At 41.8% G+C, this 25,299-nt stretch overlaps 2 protein-coding genes across 4 annotated transcripts; one reads left to right on the top strand and one right to left on the bottom strand.

Annotated features, from left to right (window-relative positions):
• Positions 1 to 8,555, top strand: nr2f6a (nuclear receptor subfamily 2, group F, member 6a). Of its 2 annotated transcripts, none has more exons than XM_004542383.2 (6): positions 1 to 913; positions 1,230 to 2,012; positions 3,306 to 3,400; positions 4,744 to 5,072; positions 5,245 to 5,491; positions 6,131 to 8,555. In XM_004542383.2, the coding sequence occupies exons 2-6, from the start codon at positions 1,744 to 1,746 to the stop codon at positions 6,403 to 6,405; spliced, it is 1,215 nt and encodes a 404-aa protein (XP_004542440.1). In that variant the 5' UTR covers positions 1 to 913; positions 1,230 to 1,743; the 3' UTR covers positions 6,406 to 8,555. The 2 variants fall into 2 exon arrangements, with proteins under 2 accessions (XP_004542440.1, XP_004542439.1); XM_004542382.2 differs by having other exon boundaries at positions 2 to 913; positions 4,741 to 5,072.
• Positions 8,556 to 8,596: 41 nt separating this feature from the next.
• On the bottom strand, positions 8,597 to 25,009 carry ocln1 (occludin1). Of its 2 annotated transcripts, XM_076876343.1 has the most exons (14): positions 24,868 to 25,009; positions 23,067 to 24,227; positions 21,362 to 21,549; positions 21,106 to 21,277; positions 20,983 to 21,033; positions 20,571 to 20,683; positions 17,168 to 17,717; positions 16,351 to 16,554; positions 15,988 to 16,149; positions 11,911 to 12,065; positions 11,428 to 11,685; positions 10,596 to 10,767; positions 10,399 to 10,440; positions 8,597 to 9,053 (listed from the first exon to the last, which is right to left on the bottom strand). In XM_076876343.1, the coding sequence occupies exons 2-14, from the start codon at positions 24,156 to 24,158 to the stop codon at positions 8,952 to 8,954; spliced, it is 3,261 nt and encodes a 1,086-aa protein (XP_076732458.1). In that variant the 5' UTR covers positions 24,159 to 24,227; positions 24,868 to 25,009; the 3' UTR covers positions 8,597 to 8,951. The 2 variants fall into 2 exon arrangements, with proteins under 2 accessions (XP_076732458.1, XP_004542441.2); XM_004542384.2 differs by lacking the exons at positions 20,571 to 20,683; positions 20,983 to 21,033; positions 21,106 to 21,277; ... (1 more) ...; positions 23,067 to 24,227; positions 24,868 to 25,009 and adding an exon at positions 18,641 to 18,893 and having other exon boundaries at positions 17,168 to 17,744.
• Positions 25,010 to 25,299: the final 290 nt, after the last annotated feature.

Below are 25,299 nucleotides of genomic sequence, written 5' to 3'. Positions count from 1 at the left end.
TGCTTGATCTCTCTTTCTCAAACACACACACAGACACACACACAGACACACACACAGACACTTACAAATACGTTGGAGGAAAACAGACAACAGGAAAGAGGGTCGAGGAGAGAGAGAGACAGAAGGTGGGGGGAAAAAAGCAAATGCTGAGAATTTCAGTCTGTGTGTCGAGCTCAGCCATTTCCTTGAATCATAATCTGATTTGTGGACTGTGAAGCCGGAGAGGGAGAGACAGAGGGGTGAGAGGAGCACCCATCTCTGCAACCCCCTCCTTCTGATCGCCTGAGCCATAGGGAAAAGCTTCTCACACACACACAGAGGCGAAAAGCAGCACACAGGGGCTAGGCCGCAAGTCATTAGTTCTTGGTGGACAAGCACTGACAAAAGGCTGGAGGGAGGCTGCACAGGCGCCTGGAGAGCGACCGCAGGAACTATGGAGGGCTGAGCACACGGACACCCTCTTGTACGCTCTCTTGTTTTTCTGGGTTTTCTCTGTGGAAGCAGGAAGCACAGAGGCTTGTGTCACAACTGAAGCTACAACAAGCTACAACAAGCAAGGAAGAGAGATCACTTCCTTGTGCCGGGGATCTGCTGGTGTGTATTTTGGAAGTGAGTGCAGGCAGTCCACGTCGCCAGGTCTGCTGCCACCGCTGCTGCTTTTGCAGCTGCCCCCAACATCGCTCTGAGGACCGCCGTGACCACCTGAAAATGTTGCAGCTGCTGCGTGGACATTAACTTGGTTTGCTCAGTGTGGAATGTCTCCATCACGGGTCACAATGCTACTGCTGCTGCTGAGAGGATTACAGCAGGGAGAGAAGAGTTGCCTGCCTTCTCAGGAAGATCTCTAGAGCGACGAGAGGATTTCTTTTTCAGCGAGGGGAGCCACAGACACCACATTACTGTTTGCTCTAAGGTAAGCTTGACATTTTCTCTCAAAGGACTCTACATACACAGAATAGCTGCTACTAGCAAGGGCAAATTCAGTGTTAGGGGTACTTTAAGAGGGGCGGTGAAATGGTCTCCAGGCATGTGCTGAGGCGAGCTATGCTGAGGTCCTTTTTCAGCCATTACTGTTGCTACAGAGACAGGGCTGTACGTGTGTGAGAGGACAAGAGCATGCAGAGCAGCGCGAGACGGGATTCTGCACCTCGTGCCGTTTGCTTGCAAATGATTTTGTGTTTTGCTCTAATTTTGGAGGGTGTGCGCTTAATGTGTGTTTCCTGTGTAAGGTTCCTCGGCTGAGACTATTTTCCTGGGCAGTGCTCGTTGCCCTTAACCATCTCAGGAACTGGTCTGAAGAAGAGGACGAAAACACCAGGCAAGGGCTACGAGCTGGATAAAGACAGAGCACGGGAGACACAAGACACTGAAATCTACATGCATGCAAAACTAAAAGTTGCCACACTGAGACTGTTTCCAGGTCATAGTGGAGTGGGAGGAGACTGATCGCTCTTGTTTTTATTTCGTTCTCCTGCCAAACACACTTCTACTCAAAGGCTTAAAGCCCCCTCCTTTTTTTTAACCCCCTCTCATTGACATCTGCCATCAACCCCAAGGATTGTTTTTCTTTCTGTTCTTTTGTATAATAACCCAGAGACTTCATAAACAACTGAGAGAGGGAGAGGTGGGGGAAAACACACGCACACACAGTCTGGACTTTTTGATATTTATGTTACCTTGACAGCAACCAGAAATCTTGGCTGCCTGTCCCATTTTCCTCTGCGGTGGTTCGGTAACCAAGCGATGGCCATGGTGAGTGGGGGCTGGGGAGATCCCAATGGGGGCACTAACGGGCTGGGGGACAAGGGCTACCTGAGGGGGGAGGAGGAAGACGGTTCTCCCCAGGCGGGAGGCAGCGACATGGAAGCCGGAGAAGATGACAAGGCCTGCGTGGTGGACTGCGTGGTGTGCGGGGATAAATCCAGCGGGAAACACTACGGAGTGTTCACCTGCGAGGGCTGCAAGAGCTTCTTCAAGAGGAGCGTCAGGCGCAACCTCAGCTACACCTGCAGGTGAGGCATTGTGGGTAATTGTTATTTTTTGATTTATTGATGGGCTGAGCTCGCACAGCGTTGAGAAACCCGCTTAATACAGGATCTGGAAGGTGAAAGAGGAAATGAGATTAGTTATCGTTAAAAATACGCCCATGTGGTTTTTTTTTTCTTTAAAAAAAAAAAATGTAGCCTAAATGAAATATTGAAAAAAATAGTTGTTATTGACAAATATAAACTTCCTAAATGTAAGGACTCGCTGCATTTCTTTGTCTTGTTGTACTGGGTGTACTACTTTAAGTGCCACAAAACAAACTGCTTTCATGTGGGAAGAACATTTTCTCTATTATCTGTTTTTTTTCTGACTAAATTATTCCCCAAAAATAACAGAAACGTTACTAATCAAATCAGCTATTATTTGTAGCTAATATTTATTATATGTGTTCACTAGATCGCCATTACAATTTTGAAACTAGTGATTATTTTCATTTTTTTAAATCGATCTAAAAAACTCTCCGTGCTCTTCAGCTTGCATGCTTTGCCATGCCAAGCTATTCTCACTTCAGATTATTTCTGTTCACTTCTGATCAAAAAACTGTCTGAATCCATTAATTAATTACAATTATTTATTTATTTATTTGCTGTTCATTTGACTTATTTAGCCCATGATAACATTTTAGCCAATTTTACTTGAATAATAATGAAAGCGTCTGTTGTGCACAGCACACAGCTACATACAGTTAAGCTACATGACTGAACCATGTAGCCATCAGCTCTCTGGGCGCCATCCTGTTGTGCGCAGCCTCGTGGAAAATCTAGTTTCATAATGCAATATTAATGTTGAGTAGCTCTGTTAAAAGGAAGTGCTGGCATCAGGCTGTTGACACTAATCTGCAAACAGCTTTTATGCTCATCAGATTTTTTGTTTGTTCTTTTTGAGAGGAAGATAATGGCTGCACATCAGAGCAGAGCAGCTTTTCCACTCGCTGTATGGGGTTTGTTCTTATATTTGTCATCATGTTTGGCCGCTTTTGATCACACGTCACACAAACTGACGCCCGCAGTAGAGCTGACCGTTATTAACTGTATTACAGGACAATGTGGTCGATGTATTTTAATACATGTAAATACAGTGTGTAAGAGGTGTGATGTGAGGCAAATGTTTATTAACTTTACACATCTGTAATGCTGCTCTGCTGCATGTGCTGCAGAATTGTTTGCGATGACATGAGGCCAACTTCATTTTTCCAGACAATCAAATATTTAATGACTTATTATTCATTAATTGACTTTTTTTGGCGGGTTTATTCTCAGATCAAATAGAGAGTGTCAGATCGACCAGCACCACAGGAACCAGTGCCAGTACTGTCGCCTGAAGAAGTGCTTCCGTGTTGGCATGCGCAAAGAAGGTAACTATCCTGTTCCCCAAATTATTTTACCATCCATTCACTTTATAAGAATAAGAAACACTGTGGCAAATGCTGTGATTGTAATTGCACAATAGTGGAAATAGTTCAGCTGAATGAATAAAAGAGGCTACTTTCAGCTGCTCTTGTATTTACAATGGGTCGCCACAGTGGGTAGCTCTGCTTATTTGATTTATATGTTGGATACCCTTCCCTACGTAAACCCCAAAGAACCGGGGATCTTCTGCTTGTTAGGCAAATGTGTAAACCACTACACTATAAAAAAGGGGGAATAAGTGACATTCAGCACTAAGCATCAGAGTCTTCTCGTTATTTCCGTCAGATACTTTTTTAAAATAAAGAATAAAAACCCATTAAAGTATAGTAGTAATTATCTGCTAGTGTGATCTTGCCTTTTCTGTGCTCTGTAGTGCAGAGAATGCCACACATGGTTCTCTAGGTCCTATCATGGCTTAGCAAGCCATGCGTGTCAGCTCAATGCCATGTACTAAGTGGCTTAATCTAGTGCCTGCGTAACAGTGAGTGAGAGGGATACAGGGCTAAGACACCTGCGTCCCAGAGGCTTAAACCTCTGGTTGAAGCTACAGAAATCCTCTGACTTGTTGGCTCAATCAAGAAGAATCCAATATGGGAACTTCACCCTAAGTGGAGGATCAGGCGAGGCCATCAGTAAATGTCCCTCTGACAGATACACAACAACAAACAAATAAATAAATAGTTGTATACAAACACATTTGTTAGGCTTTTTAAAACTGACATCAACATTTAGGAGATTCTAAGCACAGACATCCTCCCTCAGTGTCCCTTCAGTTGGTTTATTCCTTGCAATCACAGATCACAAAGTACGCTAACTACACACATTATGAGTCCCTATAGAAAACGAGAGAGATTCCCTTTGCTCCACTACCTTGACTGAGAGGTCAGAGGTCAGAGTCAGCTAGTGAGCCGCATTCCTACTGTATGTGTGAATTGGGCATATTGATCAAGGACGCTTGAAAAGGGCAGATGCTCATACCGGGAATTAATATCCCCAAATGGAGAGATCTCTACTGGTTTCTGCCCTGCTTTGAGCTGAGCTTGATTGTGCATGCTTTCAATGCTAGAGAATAGCTTCCTAATTGAGTCAGGCCTGGTAATCAGAAATGCACTGCTGGCTGAATTCAGTTTTAACTTTTCTTCTCTTTGGTCTTCTCAACCAAATCCCCTCCATCACCTCCCCTTGTCTTTTGCAATTTTCTATTCTGCCCTTTTCTTCTCCAAACCCTTTCCTTTCCTTTCCTTTCCTCTCCTCTCCTCCCCTTTGTCCCCCAACCAAAATACAGCAGTTCAACGCGGTCGCATCCCACCTCAGCCGAGCCTCAGCCCCTCCATCACACCCATAGGTGGCGCCAGTGGCCTTGGAGGCGGCGAGTTCTATAACAACAACAATGGAGGTAGTGGTGGTGGTCAGCCAGTGTCTGAACTTATTTCCCAGCTCCTGAGAGCCGAGCCTTACCCCAACAGTCGCTACGGACACCAGTACAACCAGCAGGCCGGTCCTGATAACGCTATGGGAATAGATAATATCTGTGAACTGGCTGCGCGGTTACTCTTCAGCACAGTGGAGTGGGCGAGGAACATCCCTTATTTCCCTGAGCTGCCTGTGTCCGACCAGGTTAGAGGATTATTTCTAATTAAACGCCACATATACAGTTTTGACTTTGAAAGACTCTTCCCTCTTTATCAGATTATATTGCAGGAACTGTAAAAGATAAGCAGAATGAACTGAGTAGACATTAAAGTGTTGAGGGGGGGTGTCACTGATTGAGACACTACTAAATCCTCAGGTGGCCCTGCTGAGACTGAGCTGGAGCGAGCTGTTCATCCTCAGCGCGGCACAGTCTGCCCTGCCGCTCCACATGGCGCCCCTGTTGGCTGCAGCTGGTTTCCACTCCTCGCCCATGTCTGCGGAGCGCGTGGTGTCCTTCATGGATCAGGTGAGGGTGTTCCAGGACCAGGTGGACAAGCTGACCAGGCTACAGGTGGACTCTGCTGAGTACAGCTGTCTCAAGGCCATCGCGCTGTTCTCGCCAGGTGATTAGTGATTCGAGTGGCTAGTAAGAGCAGAAAACGTCTTGCTTGTTGACTTCACCTGCTGTCATTTAGCACAGCTAGATCAACAAAAGAATGGTACAAATCCTCACAGTTAGATGGTGCCTGGCAAACATCCAACAGCTTTATCTTGTAAAAAAGACCCTTCTTCTTCTTTCATGGAGAAAAAACACAAAGAACTGCTGGAAGACTAACAAGCCACTTAGTCCAAGGCATTCATCGAACAATTTACCTCCTATGGCACCATCTCCTGGCTTGTCATTGAAAATGCAGTAATGTTTTAAGTGCTTTGTAATTAGCAGCACCATTGATCAGCATGAGCCCTGAGCTTTTCCTGACTTAAGTCTTACATAAGTGTCTGCCTTAAAGACATAGTTTATAGCGACTGTCACCTCTAAAAGCGATCATTATTTAAAGTAAAACTTTTTTTAAGTGAGGCTTATAAATCATTTTTTGGCCTGAGAGCATCCATAGATGAAGCACTCTGGTTTCACGTGTTTCCCTCTGGGAGGTTTTATTACATTATTTGCTGGGATTTCATCCTTCCTCTAGGCTCATCACGACTCTTTATGTAACCTGCCCACACTATTAAGTAACTGCCTCCTCCCTCCTCCCTCTTAGATGCCTGTGGTCTAACAGACCCAGTACACGTGGAGTCTCTGCAGGAGAAGGCTCAGGTGGCTCTGACAGAGTACGAGAGGATGCAGTACCCGAGTCAGCCTCAGCGCTTCGGCCGCCTCCTCCTGCGCCTGCCCGCCCTGCGTGCCGTTCCTGCCAGCCTCATCTCCCAGCTCTTTTTCATGCGCCTGATAGGAAAGACACCCATTGAGACGCTGATCCGGGACATGCAGCTCTCCGGAAACTCAATCAGCTGGCCGTATGTCCCAGGACAGTAGCTCCCTGACAGACGAGGTCTCCGTCTGGTAATAGTGACGACAAGGACCCACAGGAAACCTCCTGACTCATCACTATCCATCTGTGTGGTTATCAAACTGCAGCGCCAGCTGGCCATCATATGCACTGTACTGTAACCGCTCAATTCCCCCTCATGAACGAGCCCTCAGACTCCACATGGGCCTCCAGAAGAAGAGAGTAGAAGAATAGCATAGCCAGTGCCAAGCTGGAGCTGTCTTGTTGCCAGTGCTGTCGTTCTGGTGCCAGGTCCCAGGCCGGAGACCAGCTCCTCACGCTGGGCTCCGATATGGCCACCACAGCCAGTCATGTCACCACCCACATGTCATAGTGACTAAAGACTCTGCAGTTTCATGTAGAGGGCAGCAGCACCCCACTAGAAATACATTTAGAGAACAAAACTGTCCTGCCAACAAACATCGGAGGAGCAGTGTTTCCCACACCAGGCTCATTTTCCATGGCTCGCCATTTGTGATACAATGACCTTTTTAACCAAATAACTGACAACAGGATGATGAAGTATCACTATTATGGATCGATCTGTGCGCCTCACTGTTGAAGGGAAACTCTTACCTCAACAACGAGGAAGACACTAAGGAGCTCCTGAAAAGGAGCAGAAAGGAGATAAAACCAAGGAAAATTCACCAAAGTCTATCATATCATCCTACGAGATGGTCCTCACACCCAGAAAACGAGATGAACCGACTTGTGACTGCCTGACCATCGAGTAAACAGCGCATTTAAATTCATCCACAGGGCTCACTGGTGGTGTAGTTGAAGAAGATTTTAAAAAAAGGCATAGTAAGATGAGAGCGGACTAATACCTCACTAGACATCAGAATGCTTTAGTCTGATATTTCCTAAACACAAACCTCTGTAAATTTTGTTCACCAGAAACCGCCTTCTTTTTGACAACTGCCTTGTTTTTCAGTACAAATTTGAGACACCTGTGTAACACGAGTCTTAGATCCCCCAAATTGATTTTCAGTCGTTTTGACTCGCTGAATGTTCAGCGTTATTTTGATCAAACATCATTGTTATTATATATACATATATATAAATATATATTTGTTTTCTTTTTTCACATATGCACTGAGAAACGGCAGGCTGACGTCTAAATCCTACTTGAGTTTAGCTGTTTGAAACGATTCTAAAACAACAAGAATTAGCTTGACAAAAACAGCTCTAAGAGTAAATAATCGACACTACCAGTTAAATTCCAGTTTACGCTTCTGGAGATCACGATCTCCCGAAAACTGTATTGAAATATGTACATATATATATTGAGCCCGGCTTTTGTCTTTTCTGCATGTTCAACTGTTATTTTGGATCTCTGCTAAGTTGATACTGTTTTATTTTATGTAATTAAAGTTTCATTTAAACATTAAAGTATTTGCCTTCAATGGTAGCTCCTAAATGTTTCTTCTTTTTTTTTCCTACCTGTATTTACATGAAAATACCTCTGTCATCTGTTGAGATGTCAAGAAAGAAGCTGAATGCCATTACAACTAATACGACGTAGAGCTGTTCATGCTCTCATCTCTTAGCATCTTGAGTGTGTCTCTGCTGTTTGTGAATGATGTTGTAATTGATGAGGATCTGGTGAAAAGACTGCGCTTGCAGGATATTCAATGCCAAAAGATTATACGGTCTGTCGGGTTAGAAGAAGATGGGATTCCCCGGTCCACATGAATTTACCTCACATGGGTATTTCAAGAGGCGGGTTTACAAAATCAGGACTATTTTAGGTATTTTTAAGGAAATGATGAAAAACGCACTCCAAACTCAGCACGATTCAGCAGTTAGCAATTTAAGAAACCAGAGAGGAAGGGTGCAACTCCTGCTTCTTGATTTGCTGCTGGGCCATTTTGGAAGTTCTTTGCATATTCTTCCCTCAGTCTACAATTCACACAACCACGCCGTAGAGGCAGGGGAACAATATTGTTAATGTTTTCTTATCTTTGTGTTACTGAGTTCTTAAGATTTAAAATTTCATGTGTATGGCAACGCTATTAAAAGAATCAAACGATGACGATGTGTCTTTTGTTATGTTTTTTTTTTAACTTCTTGAATAATGTGTTGTAATTTCATCTGTATGAAAAATGCCAAATAAACACTGCAACATGTACTGCAAGTTTGCTGTTGAAAGTAGTTTTGTATGACAAAAACAGGAGTTTCACTTGCTTCTTTATTTACATTACGCTCGTCTTCCAGCGTATTCTTACATAGTTTGTCATATATTTAAATTAAATTACAACTGAAATTGAAATCTCATGCTTAAATATGACAGACATCGTGACAGACGTATGACAGCGCCGTGTTCCTATGCAGTTTAAAACCACACACAGAGTTGCTGTATGCTTACAGCTTCATGAACATTGATGTCAAAAACAGAAATGAGGTTCACTGGCTGTAGGACCAGTATTAGTGACACTAGCTGGGAAGTTCTGTGCAGCCAGTGAAGGAAAAGTCAGTAAATGCTGGATGAATTCTTGTCAGCACACCTTTCTGGACAGATGAATAATGTACACTAGCAGAAACCTTGGTCGTAGATTTTCACCAGACGTTTGATGTGGAAAAGTTTTTGCCGAAGTTCCTTACTCTGCTTCTTCTTTGTTTGATACTCAGGCGTCTAGAAAAAACAAAATTTAAACAAGTGTATATTTAACAAACTCAATATTGTCAATTGTAGTAGTGTTACAGTGCAGGAATGAGATAGCTAGTTTATCTTATAATCTGGACTGTAAAAAAGCTAACTGCATTTGTCTAATATATGAAAACATGTCATAGCTCCCCTTAAAGAGATTAAAAAGTATATAGATGGCCACATTCTGCTTTCAGGTCCTTCTCTGGGTTCCACCCTCCCCTACTGCTAGTTCCTGATGTTCCTGCTTTTCATGTCACTGGTGCTGGTATGAGTCCTGCAGCCACTGCATGCTCTCCAGGGACTATAGAAGTTGACTAAAGTTGCCTTTCCTTAGCTTAGCTAGTTTTTATTTTTACTTTTTTGTAGGTTTCTTATGTGCCTAGCTGGTTTTTGCTTGTTAAACCCGACTGATTTATTGTGACCACAGGGAGCTTGTAGGGGAGAGTTGCCATATTCTTCTCATATTCCCCTTTTTCTCTTGTTTATCTTTGGTTGCTAGGGAGTCGAGCAGTAGGTCTGCTTTTCTGTTGAGTAGCTTCATCAGTCAATGGGTTTTATTTCATTTTGGTTGCTGTGTTGGTTTTGTCTCTTCCTAAAATGAACTTCTGCTTCCTTTTATTCACAACCTGACAATAAATCTTTTCAAACCGACCCAAACAGCCTCCTCATGTTTCCCCATCTAGTATTATGTAATTCCCCTTACATCTAGGCCTATTTGGGGATGTAACATGGTCCCCCCAAAGCCCCCAAATTGGGCTGTTAAATCAGAGAACGATGAAATGGCATGTGGGAAGATTTCAGACAAGCAAAGATGGTGAAAAAGTCTTGCCAATTTTGTTTTTATTGATTTCCCTGGTGACTCTAATCCTGCATTTTTTCTGTTTGCGTGACCACTGAAAAAAATTTAGAAAATACCCCTCAGCTCCTTTACTGCAAGACATCAGAAAAGTTTATGGGCTTAATCACCAGCTTCAAGCCCTACTGATTATAAAACAAAGGTCATTTTAAAGAAATGGTCCTCAGCAGCGTTAGAAAGAAGGAGCAACAACTTATGATAAACAAGTCATTAGCCGACTAGCATGCAGTGTCCCACTTTTTCACCAGCTGCGTTGATTTCAAAACGCTAAGATGACGTTGGAAGAAATGTTCGGTTTGACGCTTCACAACTGATCTTTAATTTAACCAATGAGTGATGACGCAGCAGGCATATCCATCTTTTATATTCAATCTATGATTTTAGGTTAGTGTATGTTTAATTTACTCAGTTTCTCTCTAAAGTGAAGAAACTGCAAACTTTACATTATGACATCACAGATCTTCTTATACTCACACTTTTAAGGCATTTCAGTTGGTTATACTCATCTGCCACACCCTACAAAAAGAAAAAAGAAAGGTTTTGCTGACTTTATGCTGGGAAATGTCAAATACTTAAATACAAAAGCCACAACCATGACTGGCTGATATATTCTCCTGGCCCTCCACCTTCAGCTTTTCCACTCTGTGCACCTTATTCCTGTTTTTCTCTACCTGGTACTTCATGGAGTCTTCTTCCAGTGCGTCCAACTCTCGGCTCAGCTTGTGCATCTTGTCGCTGATGTCATCCAGCTCGCTGCAGAGGATCTTATAGCGCGACAGATCTGAGTCAAAATCCTTCTTGTATCTTCTGCGCTGCTCATCTGAAGTTATCTCTGGGTACAGCCTGGAACAGCGTTAATACCAAGACATGAAATCATTGTTACATTAAAACTGTTATTGGGGCAATGGCAGATACAAAGGGGAGCTTTTCATTAGTATCTCCACCAGTATTAAATTAGCTGAACTCCCTTAGAGGCAACTGTGATCCTGACCACTTCTTTCTGATATTGCTGTATTTTACTCTAAAATATTATAAATACTGTGTCATTTCTTTATTAAAGATGTGACTGATTAGATAATTGTTCCTCCTCAGGGTATGATCTTTACTTAATCGTGGGTATAACCAAAGGGGATTTTTAAAAACTGATACCAGTGCTAATTTTTCTTGCTTAGTCAACATCTACAGTGATATTCAGCATTTTTTTTATTTAATTCTATTCCTTCATAAAAAAAAATTAAGAGACTGTTAAAAGGAAGGAAATGCATCTAAACCAGCACGTAGACTCTTCATTTAGATGTAATGCATATTTTTAACATTATATGAGTAAAAACACATTTTTCTTGTTAAATAAAGAGACGTGTAGTTTTTATGATTTCAGGTTCAAGACTATATTTTGTATTTATTATTTAAACTACTCTGAACACCACTGAAGCTTCTTTTGCTTTGAGTAAATACTTTCTCACACACTGAACTCTCTGAGGTTGCAGCAACCTCAGGACATACCTGTAGAGGTAATCTGTGTGGTCCCGGTCCAGCCCGTTGCCGGTGTCTCCTGTGGTGTAACCAGTTTCATACTGCGACTCGATCATCACCTGAGCAGCAGGCATTGGCTCTCTGTCCTTTTTCCGTTCCTTCTTCACGTAATAAGGTGGAGGCCTGATGCTGTCACTCTCATCTGAAGAGCTGCTGGGACAAACTTTGGCCCTGCAGTTTTGGTACAAAGGCTCAGCACCATGTGTCTTGCTCTTGTTTGCAGAGAAACTGTGGAAAATCAAGACTTAACTGAAGATCAGGAACAGGGAAACATAACTTATGTGTTTGACACTGTGACGAAAATGTGTCTCTTTTTGCTTTTTGTACTTCATACTTGTTTGGATTTGAAGCCAAACGTGTGTGTGTGTTTTTGTAATGTGACCTATTATTTGAACACAGGCCACACTGGAGAATCTGTGCGTCACAGACTCATTTGCTGCAAACATCACCCACCTGTTGGTTCTGTAATTTCCCTCACTGTGGATGCTGACTGCTCCATTGCCGTAGGAGACCGCGCTGTTCTCCGCCCTCAGGTCTGGCGCTGCTCTCTCTGACACAACAACAGTCGGTGCCTGCTGGGTGCTGCGCACTTCTCCAACATGATTCACCTAAGACAACATCCGGACCGTCAAATCATAATCTCCTTATTTACTTCCAGGACCTCTGGTTTGAATAACCTGAAGTCTTTATCTTGGTGTTTTCTGAGATAACGCCATATTTAACACGATGATATAAATAATATAATCCTCCAGAGTTGTGAGATGTATTTTTTTAAGCCGGAAAGAAATCCTTCGACTGACTCTGTCGCCTAAGTGGAGAAGTGCAGAACTGGAGGGTTCTCCAAACTGCTCAGAAACACTTGGCTGAAAGTCGGCATGTCCCTGCCAGACGCGTTCACATGTAGCCAGACTGATACAAGGGCAGACACAAACGCTAGCCTTGGCCTCAGCATGACTGTGTGACAGCTCTCATATCCATTCAGCCATTAAAGAGAGAGAAGCACTCCTCCAGGTTTTCAGGATGAGCTCCCCCTCACCTAAAATAATCTCTTCATTTCTTTCAGCAGCTAACAGAGGCGATTCATTCGAAGGACACACGCGCACAATACAATTTCCCGGTTCCATCTGATGTGAGATGCATTCCACCAGAGCGTTAACAGTGTGAGAGCGTGTGAACATCAATATCATCAGCAGCGCGCTGAAAAGGCTGAGACTGCGGCGAAGAGTCGCATGTGTTTATCAGACAGATATTTTAACACCTACAGTGTAACAGATGCTGCAACCACTGTCAAAAGAAAACATCCTTATAGGGTACGGAGAATATCAGACACTGGAACTGCATTACGCCTCATTTGATCCACTGTCATATGCATCATTAATGAAGGCTTGTCTGACCTATTTCTGTAACAGGGTGCAGTCACACAGGATAAAGGTCTAGCGAGCTGATGTTTGAAAAATGCAGTCAGTGAAATAGATCTTATGAATGTCAGGGTTGCAAGTCAATCCCCCATGTGAGGGTGTGGGGGTGTGTGGGTGGGGAGCACCTAGAGGAAAGCTACAAGGAATTTGATCCACTGCGGCAGACAGGTGCACATTCAGCTGTTATTGTTAAATCCAGACATCGGGATTATTATTAGTAATGGTTCTGATTACTACCTAAAGCTGCAGATATTTCTAATTAAATGATTGTGCTGTCTATAAAGGGCTGCCAACTATTAGAATTTAGAAATTTACCCAGGAAAGCTGTTTTTAATGATTGCTTTGACTCACTATTATGGTAATTTGTAAGCCATAGAATCTGCGACATTATGTAAACGCTCATCACAATAAAATCTCTCTGTAACCTTGAGATATTTTTCCTTTGGAGGAGGTCTTGTCATCTGTTCGACTCTGGGGTAACTCCTGATGCTGATAAAAAAAAGCCCCATTAATTACGTTTTTTTTTAATTCAACATAAGCAACGCACAGTTTTCAGATATCATAACGCATTTTCTTTTAATCTACTTTTCCTATATTCCCTCAATTATCTCCCTTTTCCAGTCATGTAGCACAAAACCGGGGGAAATTACGTCTTAGCCAGGAGTCTAATCTGCAGCAGTGTGTAGCAGCCCCTTCACAGACTGAATCATTTAGTGCCACCACACTCTGTAGGGATTCACACAGCAACACAGAGGCAACTCAACCCTTTTTATTCATTATACATGCCACATACATTATATATGCCTCCCTGCAAGGCAAGCATCTTCAGTGCGAAACAAGAGTGCCCCAGAATAGGGCCTGCCTCTTGATGAAGCAACTTGGTACATGCTTTGCGCTGATAGGAAGAATGTAGGCCAAGACTTCACTGAACTTACTGAATACGTTGCTTCCCTTGCCCTAATGAGTCACGGTGGGCCTGATACGTTCATGTCACATGGCTACTTTAATGGATTAATTGCTGCTAAACATCGCATCAGGCTACTGCGAAATAAAAAGAGCACATAGCGTCAAAGCAGCAGGAATAGCTGGTAAATGCTGGACCGCTGATGCTCTCTGAGAAAAGCTCTCAAACCAATTTTTCTTTTCCTCTCATTGACACATGCGTCAATAAAACCACAAAAGAACTAATTCTTTAAATTCCTCAAACCCCACATCCTTGCTGAGGTCATAATCTGAGATGAAGCATACCTGCATCTCTGAGAAATGCAAAGAAGGCAGATTGGACAGTATGTGCAGTATGTTCCCATTAATAAACGTGCTGTGGAGGATGTTTATTAGTGACATGACAATGAGCCAAATTGCACCTCAACGTTCTGTGAGCTTTGTAGCAGACCAAGTGGCAAAGTGATGGAGTTGTGCATCAGATGGCATGGTCATTCCAACAGCCTGACCTAAACCCATCATGGTTGGGATGCAGAGGGAGGAAATCAGTCAAGAAATGCTTATCGCAGCTGGCAGCTCCTGCAAGACTGCTGGAAACAATTTTTATGATAACTTAAGGAAGTCGCTTGTCAGAATGAACAGCGCTCAAACCTGTTATCAAAGCAAAGGAGGTTATTTGAGGAATGCTTTGTTCACATTTTTTGCTCCGCACATTCAGTAAAGGTCAGAAGTTTACATGCTCTCATCACGGGCTTGAACGTTATGGTAATTTGGGGCTATTTTTTTGAACTGTCCTTTTTGCATGGTGAAATAATTATACAGCATTCATCTTTAATGGCTCTAAAAAGAAACAACAAGAAGTGGGTGCACGAGTTTGAATTTATTTTGGATTTTCTCTAATTCCCATACAGGCTGATGGGCAACTTGCTGAGGGACATTTAATCAAATGTTTGTGAGAGTGAGTGTCAATTAAAAGCCCCAAATTACCACGACTGTAAACTGTAATTGTGTTATTTAAATTTTTTGATGTCTTCAGGACTGTTCTACTATACTGTCATGTATGAAAATAATGAAAAACCATTAAATGTGTACAAATTGGTACTATAGTTCAAGCACATGTTTTTTCTGTGGGTAAAATCTTGACCGATGGAACAAAGTGGTGCTGCATGTTAGTCAAGAGCTTCTATTTCTGTCTGTCTCTTTTATCTGTCTCAGCTTTAAGTAGATTTTTTGGTTTCTAAGTCATAATTTATGTAATGTAAATTTAAACAAAAATAAATGTGACAGAAACAACATAGAAATAATGTTTGTAATCTGCATCATATTCACAGCAAAGCACATATCTTATCCCATTGATAAAATCTAAGAAGTCAACCTGCTGTTCAGGGTCATTTCTTTAGATGGATATTGTACTGGTTTCTGTGGGTTTTGGCTGATTATGTGGAGAATAATATCAATTAAAAAATTACTGAACGAGGTGCCGACACCTTTGCTACGTGAGGTTCATTTATTGCCGTCTTTGTTGCTGTATGGTGTAATATATTATGTCATATGTTGTAAATCTGTGAGGTTTGGAACAAAACAACTTAATTTTATTTAGGGACAACTAGTTAAAAAAATATGTTTACCACAAATTCTTCTGGTTCTAAATGAATCGGTCTGAGACTGTGTGCAAAGTGAAACTTAAAACCTGGCTCTTAACCATAAAGTGAGTTACTTTATGAGCTTCCTGATCAGTTTCATGTCACTAAAAGCTAAAACCTGGACCTTGTAATGCTGTCTGACTGTCATTGTTAAATGGTTTCTATGTGCCTGTTATCACTAGTCTGGTTAATCATCAGTCAGAGTGAAACCTGGGAGTGTCAAGGATAAACACCAGTATTCTTTGATTCAACATCGACAGGTATTGTGACTTTGTGACACTCATTTTTCACTGTCAATGCATGAAAACCTCAACAGATTGTTTATATAAATGCTGGGAATTCATTGGTGCTGGTATCTGAAAAAAAGCAATTGTGACTGTTTAGGAAGTGATGTCACTGTAAAAAATGAAGTTATACAAAAATAAGTCAACATCTTTTTGTTAATTCACTTTTTTTTATCCTCAGCTGATAAACATCAGTTCCCCATTTATATGCTGTTTCAAAAATTATAATGAGACTTTACTCACCCAGTCCTGTATATCCTGCCCCTCCGATGGCCTGGCCACGGCCTCATCCCAATGGATGTTAGCTTTTCCGTGGCGCCAAATCTTGCTGCGGGTTTTGTAGGCGAAGTAAGCAGAAAACGATAAAGCCACCACCACCAGAAGACCCAACACAAACGCCACTGCCTGAGGAAAGAGTGAACTTTGGATGGATGGATGGATGGATGGATGGATGGATGGATGGATGGATGGATGGATGGATGGATGGATGGATGGATGGATGGATGGATGGATGGATAGATAGATAGATAGATAGATAGATAGATAGATAGATAGATAGATAGATAGATAGATAGATAGATAGATAGATAGATACTTCCTGCTAACCTCCTCGGGGTCCATGTAGCAGTAGTGTTGCAGGTATTGATTGAACAGAGGAAACCCCCCAGGAAAACCGGCCCCCACGCTGCCACTGAGGCTAGGGCTGCCCTGGATGTTCTGACACATCATGAGCATGGGGTTGTACAGCATGCTCTGCGAGCTCTGAGACATCGGGTTCACACCAATAACAAAGATGATGTCAATGATGCCCTAGACGACAAACCGAAAGCAAATTTAATCATAATAAATAAGTGATTTGCCAATGCCACAGATTAAAAACACAGAAGTCTCATGTAGTTTCTACTTACACTAAAAAGTTGGCTCAAACGTTTAATTTAGCATCATTTCTGAACACAAAAGGCTGCAATTCAGTTTCAGGTCAAAACTGACTGATCAGAAGAGGATCCCACTGATCAGCCCACAGAACATAGAACCACTATACTGTGTTCCTCCTCTGAGTGGGGTCCTTCTGCATGGAGTCAGCATGTTATCCTGTATCTGTGCGGGTTCTCTTTGGCTACTCTGGCTTCTTCCTACTATTCAAAGATATGCAGCATGTTAGGTTAGCTGGTGATTTTAATCTAGCCGAAGGTGTGCAAGTCAATTAAATGGTTGTCTGTTTCTCATATGCTGTCCCTGCGATAGACTGGTGACCTGTCCAGGGTGTATCCTGTTAGGACAACTGCTTTTGAAAAGCAGAAGAAGAATGAATGGATGGATGGATGAATGGATGGGTGATGAGTGCTGATCGAAGGGATTTGATGAAAATGAACAACTGAATATATTTGTGACTTGCTTTGTTTGTTGGGTGAGACAGACTCACCTGAAGGACAGCTAAGATGATATCACAGATGAACACAGTGAGGTAAAACCTGCATGTCCGTATGCTCCGTGACCGTGAGAAACTCGCCACCAAGAACCCCAGTGACACCAGGAAGTTGATGGCACCCATGGAAATCATCGCTGCCTTGGCAGACTGAGGCGTCATGTAGGAGCCGCCATAGCCGTAGCTACCTCCATAATATCCTGACCCCAACCCTCCAACACTTCCAGCATCAACAACACCATATCCCCCATACCCAAATCTGTTCATGTCCCACACCAAAGTTGACGCTACTAAGGCGAAGATGAGGAAACACATGAGCACCGTGGCTCCTTGGAAGGTCTTGACAAAACCAGGAGGTGAGAACCAGCGGTAGAAGTGTTGAGGCTTCCCCTCCATGTAGTAAGACTCTGGTGGGACATCGTAGGTATAGGGGGCATTCTGGCTTCGAGGGGATTGGACACTCCTTGGGGGATACAAGCTGTGGGAGGTAGTGCTGTAGGGTGGGCTGTACACAGGGGGGTTATCATAGTACCGAGGCTCATACATGGTTTACTGGATAATGCTCCAATTTCACCTGGAAGAGGGGTGAAAATGAGACAGAATTAATGCAAGGGTAAATGACTTGAGCCTATATAGATATCAGCACTATAACATAATGCATTTAATAGGAGATTTTATTACGCTAAGTATTTTTAATTCAATTTTTTATAGTGTAAATTCTTCAGTGGGATGTTTTGATGAGCAAAATGACTTTCAAAATCTAAAAGATGAATTCACTTCCAACGCATTTTCCCTGTCCCTTTAAGCCCTAATTAAGTGTAGCTACGTTTTAGTTATAAGCACCTTTTTCAGCTCACCAGCATGCAGCACTCTCACCTCAGCCCGTCCCTGAACCCTTTCTAGTGTAGCTGACCCACACTTCATCACTCCAATGAGCTCAAACCCAGCACGCTTCAATTATTCAGACACACAGCAGATAAGAGGTGAGCAGCCATGCGTGGTGTTTTCAGCAGTGGAGAGCCACAGACATAGCCCCTGTTCTGCATGTTACCTGTGAGCACCTGCTGATTGTCAGCACCACTTAGGGAGGGGTGAAGATACAACTTAAACCCCCCAAATTTAACTTTTTCTGTTTGATTTAAACCCGTGACATAACGAACTCGTGTACTCCTCTGTTACTGCAAGTGTGTGCTAATTGTACATAACTGAACATCTCTACATTAAAAGAGGCTCATTCCACTTCAGCCCAGAAAAAAACACTTCTGTCCACTGTCATAACGTGTTTAAAATATGAGCATTTTACTTGGTCGTAAAATATTTTAAACTCATTTGTTAATGCTCGGAGGTTTTCTTTTAATCAATCAGCATCATCAGCGAGGTTAGACGGTCAATAATAATTAAGAAAATTCTCTTTAAATGTAAAAAACTTCAGAGAGGAATCAACAAGGACATATGAGTTACGCAACTTACCCAAGCGCCGTGAAAAACTCATAAACTTTACACCGATCCAGGTTCAGCTGCTTAAACCGCGTCGTTCATGACTCCTGGCCACCACCACACCGTCCGCTTTATATCCCATCAACGATCGTTAACTTCGCCTTTATTTTACTGGATGGATAGTTTCTCCTAACAAAACAATGAAAGTTTCGAAAGCTTCACCCACACTCTCCGGAGCTACCGAGCGTCTCAGCAGGGGCACCGTTCACCCGCTAACGACCTGCTTCACCCACGTGCTCGTGAGATTTTATACCCAGGCTCCTGCTACATTCAAATTGCAGTTTACAACCTCCAACCTAAGTATAACCTACTGATATTCAGCCCAGTCCACGCATTAGACCGAAACCTTTTTGACAAATCTTTTGATAAATTCTAATATAATTGTAAAAGTACAATTCATGTGATCTATGATTCATACTTTATACAATGCAGAGTGATACTTAACTACAAAATCATAACAATAAGTGCATAACTGCTTTTCCCAGACAGGCTGGTCTAAGTATTTCAGACCTTCAAAACCTTGAAGGTGATTGGTTACAGCAGCAGAAGACCACACCGGGTGCCATTGCTGTCAGCTAAAAACAGGAAACTGATGCTACAATTCACACAAGCTCACCAATACTGGACAAAAGAAGACTGGAAAAATACTGCCTGGTTTGATGAGTCTTGATTTACTACCTTACTGCCTACCTGAGTATTGTTGCTGACCATCTCCATCCGTTTATGACCACAGTGTACCCATCTTCTGATGGCTGCTTCCAGCAGCATAACACAAAACTCAAATCATCTCAAACCGATTTCTTGAACATAGCATTACGTTGGCTATACTCAAATGGCCTCTACAGTCACCAGATCTCAATCCAGCAGAGCAGCTTTGGGATGTGTAGAGTAACATCACAGATGTGCAGCTTCCAAATCTGCAGCAAATATGTGATGGTGATGTCAATATGGACCAAAATGTCAGAGGAATGTTTCAAGCACCTTGTTGAATCTATGCTAATTAACTATTAAGGCAGGCCTTAAGTCCAAAGTAGTTGAGTCTGGTACAACTAATAACTTGTGTAACTAATAACATGGCCAGTGACTATAAATCTGTTCTAATGGGTGTATATGACAAGAGAAAGGATCAACAGGTGGTTTTATTTGTTGTTTGGTTTGTTGTTCTTGTTGTTGTTGTTGTCTTAATAGAAATACCACAGCGGCGGATTTCATAGATAATATCTCTACATTGTGTATTCTATGAGTGCCTGTGGCAGAGTCTACTGAGAACAAGAATAATATTTCTGAGCCGAGTTACTTTACAATACAATTTGGAGAAATTATGCTGCATTTTCCTATTTAACATTTTAAATCAGAGAAACTATGAAATCTCCAAAATATATTAAAATCATTAGATTAAAAATTATTGCCAGTTTCCAAGTTCTGTTAATTTGGCACCTGCAGTTTTTTAACTGAGAACTTGCTTTCGCTGTGATGCCCAAAGAAGAAAAGTGAAAAGTAAAGAAATAACAGCATAAAATTAATATAGTTGTAAAAAAAATATTACAGAAAGATATATAACAATCCTTTAACTTTATTTTATTTCTACATCAAGCATGTGAATGTTGCTCGGCCTTCACAGAAATGACAAGAAAGTATTTAGAAACACAAAACCGTCAAGTCAAAGCTCTACAGAAGAAGCATCTCTTATAATGTTGTAGCCCAAGGAATATAATCATGTCACAAACCAGAATTTGTGTAAACATTGATCTAATTGTACATGAAAATACAATGATGCGCAACAATCAGACTTTTCCAGAAGGAAGAATGTTGTCTGTCACACAAAGAAGCAGACATTTTAAAAAGCGTTTTTATTTCATCAGTTCATCAGTTGCTGTGGACACTTGTTTCTGATCTTCTTCATGTCTGACCATCTGCCATGGTCTCCTGGTCATAATCACGGATTCTGTTTTTAATGTGGCTCAATTTGGCTTTCAAGTAGTCACAGCGTTCCTTTTTCTCTAGGAAAGTAGGGTCCTGCGAAACATGCACACAACAGTCTGCTGATTAATGCCTGAAAGCTCTATTTCCAACCTTTCTTACTGATTCATTCTGTAATTGATCTGTGTTAAACATGATTTTTCAGAATTATTTGCATCAGTAGACAATTACCGAATAAAAGCTACTATTACCTGGGCAGAACACAGAACTCTAATACCTCTATGGTTAAATTTGAAAATTGCTACGATTGATTTCAGAGTGAGCAGCTGTAGAAATCGCGGTTTATACTGTCATTAAAAAAACAGAAAAAAAGGTTAAAAAAAATTGTCACTTACATTCCTTTTCTGGTGATACTTCTTTACAATACTTTGAATCCTGCGTTGGTCCTATATGAATAACAAAGTAATTAATTCCCATATAAAAAAGGAAAACCGATGGGAGGTCGGTATGAATCTCACCTCTTTGCTACTTGTCTCTCGGGGGAGTCGCTCCATCATGAGATCCAGCTCTCTGAACTTACTCAGAGTAGCACTGATGTCTCTGTGAAGGTCTTTGTATTCCTGATACTGATCATTGAAAACTGCTTTGTACTTTTCCCTTTCCTCCACACAGCTGATCTCTGGATACTTGCTACAGAAAGGAGACACACAGTAAAACTGATTCTCTGTATGTTTCGAACTAATGGTGTGATTCAACTTATAAATGTTAACTTACATGATGTAGTCTGCAATGATGTGCACTTTGGGGTTCAGATTGACTGGATTCTTTTGGACGTCATGTAGAAGATTATCCCGATTGTTATAATCTTTACTCAGCGCTTTGTCAGCTTCATCATCCCTGAATGATATGCGTTTTGTTGTTACCGGTTTGAGTGGGATGGACTGTTGAAACTCCTCCTGAGGCTGAAGGTAAAAGAAAAACATCATTTGGCAAATACAAAACAAATGAACAAGATGTTCACAACACTATACTGGCATGTGCCATCATTACATGAAGGCTTTTATTTTGAAAAATACAGCTGCATTTCTTTAATGGAACTATTATGTTCACATCTGGCTTCTCATCCTTTCTTATTTTACATTACTATACATATTATCCCAACACACCATTACAGAAAACTATAGAGACATGTTTACTGCACAGGTTATGTGGCGATCTGCACTCACAGTAATATGGTTGTTTTGTTAGCCTACAGTGGCCCAGATGTTGTTGTCAACAGCTGGAAAGGCCATACATTGAAAACTAATTTGCTTCATTCTTGTTTTATGCTTCAAATATTTGCTGTGGGTTACTCATGGGATATATTTTGCTAAACCTCCAATCATCTGTGTATCTGATATTTCTATTTAGCTCTATCAAACCTGCAACGTCACAGAGCAGGCAGCCCTCTTAGACCTGTTTATTTGCCAGTGGGGAAATGATACGGTCATGGGAGCAGTGCTGATGTTATTTTATCATTATCAGTATTGTTACTGGAACAAAGTAGCTGTCACGATCCTGGGTCTTTTGACCCAGCGTTTTGAGTTTTAGTTTATTTTAATGTTTATAGTGTATGTTTAAAGTTCATTAGGTTGGCGAAGTTCATTTGTTTATTAGATTCCCTTTGTGTTTTGTACCCTTGTATTTAAGTTTCCCTCTAACTTCATGTGTTTCATGCTGCGTGTCTTTTGTTGTCAAGTTTGTATTGTCATGTCTGCGTCTCATGTTTCCTGTTTTATTTTGAAGGTCTATGTCAGTATAGTCAGCTTTGCTTCCTGGTTATGTCAGATTAGTGTCAGCTGTTTCCCCATGTGTTTCCACTTCCCCTAATCACCCTTGTGTCTGTTTAGTTTGTGTGTTCTGTTCATTTATTGTCAGGTCGTCTGTTGTTCCACATCATGTTTCCAGGATTTTTCCATGTTCAAGGTTTTGGTCTTTGTTTTTTGTTCAGCAGTTAATTTTCCCAGTTTAGTTCTAGTTTTTTTTTCCTGTGTGCCTCTGCCTTTTGTTTTTGTACTTTTTTTTTTATTTTTAAATCAGCCATATTAAACGACTTGCTTTTTGTTAATATTCAAGTTTTGGGTCCTTTTTGTCAGTCCACACCGTCTGCCTCTGCCAGACTGTGACAGTAGTTGCCCTTGTGCCAAAGATGCAGGTGATAGCTACATTTGCAGGTGCAACTCTGTTCTTTAAAATTCTAAAATACTGCCACACAAGAAATGAGCTAAATATTAACCAACTTTAACAGAAAAAACTGTAATGATGAGCAATTTAAAGGTGGGTTTCCACTATATTAGCCTTTCACAGAGAATTTAACTGTACTGTATTCATGAGGATACCTTCATATATGCAGCTTTGAAATGTATTTCAGTCAGTCTTCAGATTTAGAAGACCTGACCTTGTATTTCATATTTGTTTACAGAGGAGTAAAAATCTGTACCTGGTTCTCAAAATACTGCCTCTCTCTACGTGCAGCTTCATGCCTCCACATCTTCAGACATACCAGGAAGCTTCCTAGATACAGGGCCATGTTGATGAAGATGAAAGCTGTTCCTGCCATCTGGCCACCATCAACCCGACACAGATTTGCGACGATGGGGTTAATACCTATTGTTGTGTAGCATAGCCCCCCGCGATTCAAGTCGTTCAAGTAAACTATCCCTGCTGCCATGTAGAACAGGAAAAGAGCCACGTTGATGAAGGCCTCTGTCAGGGGCCACCACGAGGAGTCGAGAAGTATAGTGCGATAGTACATTGTCATTCCCACCACCAGGAGACACAGAGTAAGGATCCATGAGATTCCAGCTACAGCTAGAATGAAAGGAGTCATAGGACCTCTGTAGCTGTACCCAGACAGGCCCATCCCATTGTTGTATACACCATTATAGAGTCCGTAGCTGTTGGACCATTCACTGTCTTTCTGAATGTAAGCAATGACACACGCAAAAACCATTCCTCCAAATAGGAGCTGAAGTCCAGCTAGAAGCCTGAGCAATCCCGGCCATGATTTCAAATAAGAGTACTTCTGCTTGTAGACCTCCACCTTCTCAGCGTAATACTCTGCAGGGTGGATGCTGGACAGTAGTGACTCCTCTACTGGGACGTGACCAAAGAGACCGTCAGTGGGACTCTCTCTTATCAAAGGCTTATGTGAGCTGTGACTGGAGCTTCCCAGAGATTCATTCCAGTTCCGACGCTCCACCAAGGGACTTACAGGGGGGCTCACTCTGGTCCCATTGGGTAGGATCTGGATACCAGTTGTGCTGGCTTCAGAGTCGCTTTCTTTTGTCCATTTTTTGCCCCATGACTGAGGGATGAGGGATTTCAATCTGTCTTTCAGGCTTCCTTTTTTTTCCTTCTCTTGCTCAGCATAAGGTGGAGAACTGGATGTGCGACCTGTGGAGGTCGCATCATCCTCACCATCATCGGTGATATTATCCGGTGTGTGAGTAACCCATACAGCAACTGGTGGATCTTTAATGGTGGAGGACCCGACCACACCCTCCTGGTCTTGTTTCTTGAATGATTTCATGCTGTGGGCTGATTTTGGGAATTCATTGGAAAAATCGCAGAATCTTTACCACGGCAAGACAAAGAGAAGCTGTGGGAAAGAGAAAGAATAGTAGCATTCTACAAATAACATTCAAACATCTGTATATCAGTTTATTAGGGTAAAAATGAAGCTATATATGTGTATACATACACATATATCTATACACATATATGTGTATGTATATATCTATCTATAGATAGATATATAATCATTTGTGGGTTTCTACTACTGAATTAAAATTTACAGGATATAGTTAAAAATAAAAACCTTCCCGATAAACACAAATGTCAGATTCTTATACAGTGAGGTATCTTGTGCACAGACCTCCTCAACCAGTTGCAAATATATGGTGACACAATATCTCTATATTGAATGGAAAATGAAGGAAAACCTCAATTCAAGATTTCTAAAAGACAGTTGTGTTAGTGGAAAGCCATTAGTCACACCATGTCAAACAGCATGACACATACACCACAAACTGCTGGAATACAGCAACTCCACAAAAGACCCCAACATGACTCCAGTACTGCTTGGGCTTTGCTAATTACAGAGGACTTGTGTGAGTTGTGACTCACACAATGCCGCGGCTCCGTGTACTTCACTACTGTCGTGATACTATCGCTGAATTTTAAAAAACGGGACACCTGATTCTACATTTGTTTTTCAAATGTCAAATCCAACAGCTTACCTTGACCCCAACTCTCTGGTAACGTAGAGATGGCACTATCTCATAGGATTTTTGAGCCGCAACTGTCCAGCAGGCCCACACAGTTCACTCTCTTCAATCTCTCGGGTGACTCACTCCTGGTTTAGCACACACAGGGAGATTGGCTAATGTGTGTGGACAAAAGAGGTGGTACTAAAAGCTTAAACATTAAACCTGAACCGCCCCTGCGCTGGTGCTGACTGGCACTGCTAGGTTAATCTGTGGGAGAGAGAGTGGCTGAAACTGTTGACATTCATGGAGTGCATGATGTTGGCGCTTTGCTGATAAAAATAGGTTAAAAGAGTGGGGAAAAAAGTACACAATCTAGTAATTAATACTGGATCAGGGACTCCTGGGTACACACAAAAGTTCATCTCGTCAGCAGTTCTTAAAGCATTACGCATATCACTTAAG

The sequence above is a fragment of the Maylandia zebra genome, linkage group LG18, assembly GCF_041146795.1.
Source record: "Maylandia zebra isolate NMK-2024a linkage group LG18, Mzebra_GT3a, whole genome shotgun sequence".
NCBI lineage: Eukaryota > Metazoa > Chordata > Actinopteri > Cichliformes > Cichlidae > Maylandia > Maylandia zebra.
Note: the sequence above shows the minus strand (reverse complement) of the source record. Positions and strands in the feature narration are given on the sequence as shown.

Coding starts and splice junctions, on each gene's coding strand:
- nr2f6a (XM_004542382.2), top strand. CDS start 1,744: ATGGCCATGGTGAGTGGGGGCTGGGGAGATCCCAATGGGGGCACTAAC. Junction 2,013..3,305: donor AACCTCAGCTACACCTGCAG/GTGAGGCATTGT, acceptor GTTTATTCTCAG/ATCAAATAGAGAGTGTCAGA. Junction 3,401..4,740: donor TGTTGGCATGCGCAAAGAAG/GTAACTATCCTG, acceptor ACCAAAATACAG/CAGTTCAACGCGGTCGCATC.
- ocln1 (XM_076876343.1), bottom strand. CDS start 24,158: ATGAAATCATTCAAGAAACAAGACCAGGAGGGTGTGGTCGGGTCCTCC. Junction 16,150..16,350: donor GCTACATGGACCCCGAGGAG/GTTAGCAGGAAG, acceptor CTCTTTCCTCAG/GCAGTGGCGTTTGTGTTGGG. Junction 10,441..10,595: donor AAGACTCCATGAAGTACCAG/GTAGAGAAAAAC, acceptor TTCTTTTTGTAG/GGTGTGGCAGATGAGTATAA.